Below are 2,820 nucleotides of genomic sequence, written 5' to 3' on the forward strand. Positions count from 1 at the left end.
TAATCTATGGCTATTTCTTAATTGGCATAGTTTCTTAGTGGCTAGTTTGTACAAATTCTCTAATATAAAATATTAAAAGAAGAATTATTCGTCTCTCAATAAGATTTGTTTGAAAATATTAATTATAAGGCATGAATTGCTGATATGTTCTTTTTTTTTAATAATGTCTCACGGTTACATAAAATTTAACATTAGAAAAAATGGAAATCCATATCTAAATCTCCCATTGTTGAACGTATTATATATTTTAAATATAAATATATTAGAAAACGTATAAAGGACATATTAATGGAGCTCATTCAGTGGCTGAAAGCAATTTGAATAAATTCCTCTCCGATAATATAAAACAAGTTCTAATTTTTCCCCATTAAGGAAAAAGCTAAAGCATATAAGACACGACCAATCTTGCAAAGCTCCAATAATTTTATGCCTATAAAAAGGGGTCGCAGAACTATCCAAATGGCCACAAAGCAAAGGAAAGCAAAACAAAACCAGCTTAAGATACAATACAAGTATTTTCCAGAGATGGCATCAGTTCAGTGCAAAAAGACTGTCCATGTCCACGAGACCAGGACTTGTTGCCAGCAGAAATGCCAGGCCAACCAGCCTTCATTGGGCCAGAAGATGTCCAACTGGGTCAAGGGAAGCAACCAGGCCCGAGAGCCAGTCAAGCCCATCTACCCAAACCCCACCAAATCCCACCACAACTCCAGCGAGAACACGAAGAAGTCTAGCTGGGCCAGAAATAGCCACGGCCCAGAACAAGCCAAGCCCACATGCTCTCACCCCGTCAAGCCTAAGGCCCATTGCGGCGCAGCCTGTCAGTGCGTTGGCAAAGCAAAAGGCTCTCACGGCCTTCAGGCGGCGAATGGTTGTGCCACGTGTCACCCTCACACCAAGGGTCCGGCTGGGGAGCGGAGCTTCTTTGGGAGGATCAAAGACCGCATGTCTGGCAGCACCAGCGATGACGACAGCAGTGACAGCGACAACAATGAGTGTTGCCGCAAGAGAAAGGTATATATATATATATATCGCGTGTTGTTACGGAATAATTAATATAATTTAGTCTGGAGGAAAAAATATATATTGATATGTTCAAAAATATTTAGATTTGAAAAAAAAATATTTAAAGTTTTTTTTAAGACATTTTTAACTTTTTGATAAAAAAAAAAAAAAATCAATACGAATAAACACTATTTGTGTTTAAGGTTCAACCTCAACTTTTTTTTAAATTTTTTAAAAAAAAAAAAAAATCACAAAATACTATTTATTTAACACTGTTTTATGGGTATCCATCGTTCTTTTATTTTATATATAATATATAAATCATCTTATTTTTATTTGTGTATGTAATTAGGTATATATCTTTTTCTAAAATTTGAAATTATACGTGCAAAATTCTCATAGGTTGACTAGATGGTGTAGTCCACGTTATTCATTATCTTTCTAGTACGTGCACGTTCACCGATGTAGGTTAAAGAACGTCTGCTATATGTATAAGAAATTGAATATTATCTAAATTTACTAACTAAGATGTTTAATATATATTAAGTACTAATAAGATGGTAAAAAATGTAAAAGATTTTAAGGCCTATACAAATATGCATTTGCATTTGGACTATCTATTCAGGTTGAATCTTGAACAAGATAGCTTATATAAATCTATTACTTAATAGTGTATATATATATATATAATAGGATCTATTAGATAAATAGTTGTATTTACAGTTTTGTTTAATAATCAATGTTTTGTAAATCTAAGGTAAATAACAACTTTTATATATTATTATAGACGTAAATCTTAGATAAATAATCACATTTATTTATAAAAAAATTAGAAAAATAGCCAACTTAAACGTTTGATATTGCTAAATAACCAAGTTTGGTAAATACTAGGTAAATAGCCATAAATGATGACATGGCTTAATATGGCAGTGGCTATTTACTTTATATTTACATTTGTAAATATATAAAATTGGTTATTTACCTAATATTTACCAAACATTGGCTATTTAGCAATTCTCAACGTTTAAGTTGGCTATTTTGCTAAATTACCCTTTATTTATTAGGTCACTTCATCTTTATGACTATTTACCTTTGATTTACGAAACGTTGATTACATAGTAATTTCAAACATTTTAGTTGGTTATTTACCTAATTTTTTTTTTTTTTTGTATATGGTATGTAAATACATATTTGTTTGTAGGTGTGGTATCTAGTGATCGTATTACAGCCAACGGGCTGTATATCCTAATCCTTATCCTATTCCTAATTTTAAAATTAATTGGTCGATTTTTTTTCGCTGTTCTTGCAGAATTAAGTGAAGCTGGGTAGTGCTGTCGATGCAAAATCACGACATAATGCTACCGTAACAAATAAGTATATACAAGCTACTGTGTGAAGTGTGTAACTTATATATAATACCAAAACTAAATGGTAATGCGAATAAGAGTTGCCAAGTTTATCAACTGGCTGTGTGGAACTGTATTCCCGATTATATAAATGAAATGTCTTTTTTTAATTTTTTTTTAACCAGCCAATTTTCATTACGATGAGGAGGCATCGTCCCTGAATCTGTTACAGTTGTTGAAACGATTCGTTTGTCTGGTGCTTTCAACGTGTTTATATTTTCTGTCAGGCTTAGTAGTAAAAGAAATTTGATGTAAAGTAACATAGCAAGCATAGTAGAAAAAAGGGTCTTTAATAGCATTTAAAGTCTGCTAGTAAAAAGATTTAATGACGCTTTTTAAAAGCTATGAAAGTCGGTACCACTTAAGATTTATAATGATGTTTTCTCAACAAAAAAAAAAAAACGCCGCT

At 32.0% G+C, this 2,820-nt stretch overlaps 1 protein-coding gene across 1 annotated transcript; it reads left to right on the forward strand.

Annotated features, from left to right (window-relative positions):
• Positions 1-414: 414 nt before the first annotated feature.
• LOC149404807 (uncharacterized) lies at positions 415-2,532 on the forward strand. Its single transcript, XM_089606781.1, has 2 exons — positions 415-1,014; positions 2,315-2,532. The coding sequence occupies exons 1-2, from the start codon at positions 427-429 to the stop codon at positions 2,318-2,320; spliced, it is 594 nt and encodes a 197-aa protein (XP_089462907.1). The 5' UTR covers positions 415-426; the 3' UTR covers positions 2,321-2,532.
• Positions 2,533-2,820: the final 288 nt, after the last annotated feature.

Source organism: Urtica dioica, chromosome 2, assembly GCF_054948205.1.
Source record: "Urtica dioica subsp. dioica isolate 48M chromosome 2, U.dioica_male_clone48M_v1_H2, whole genome shotgun sequence".
Taxonomy (NCBI): Eukaryota; Viridiplantae; Streptophyta; class Magnoliopsida; order Rosales; family Urticaceae; genus Urtica; species Urtica dioica.

Coding starts and splice junctions, on each gene's coding strand:
- LOC149404807 (XM_089606781.1), top strand. CDS start 427: ATGCCTATAAAAAGGGGTCGCAGAACTATCCAAATGGCCACAAAGCAA.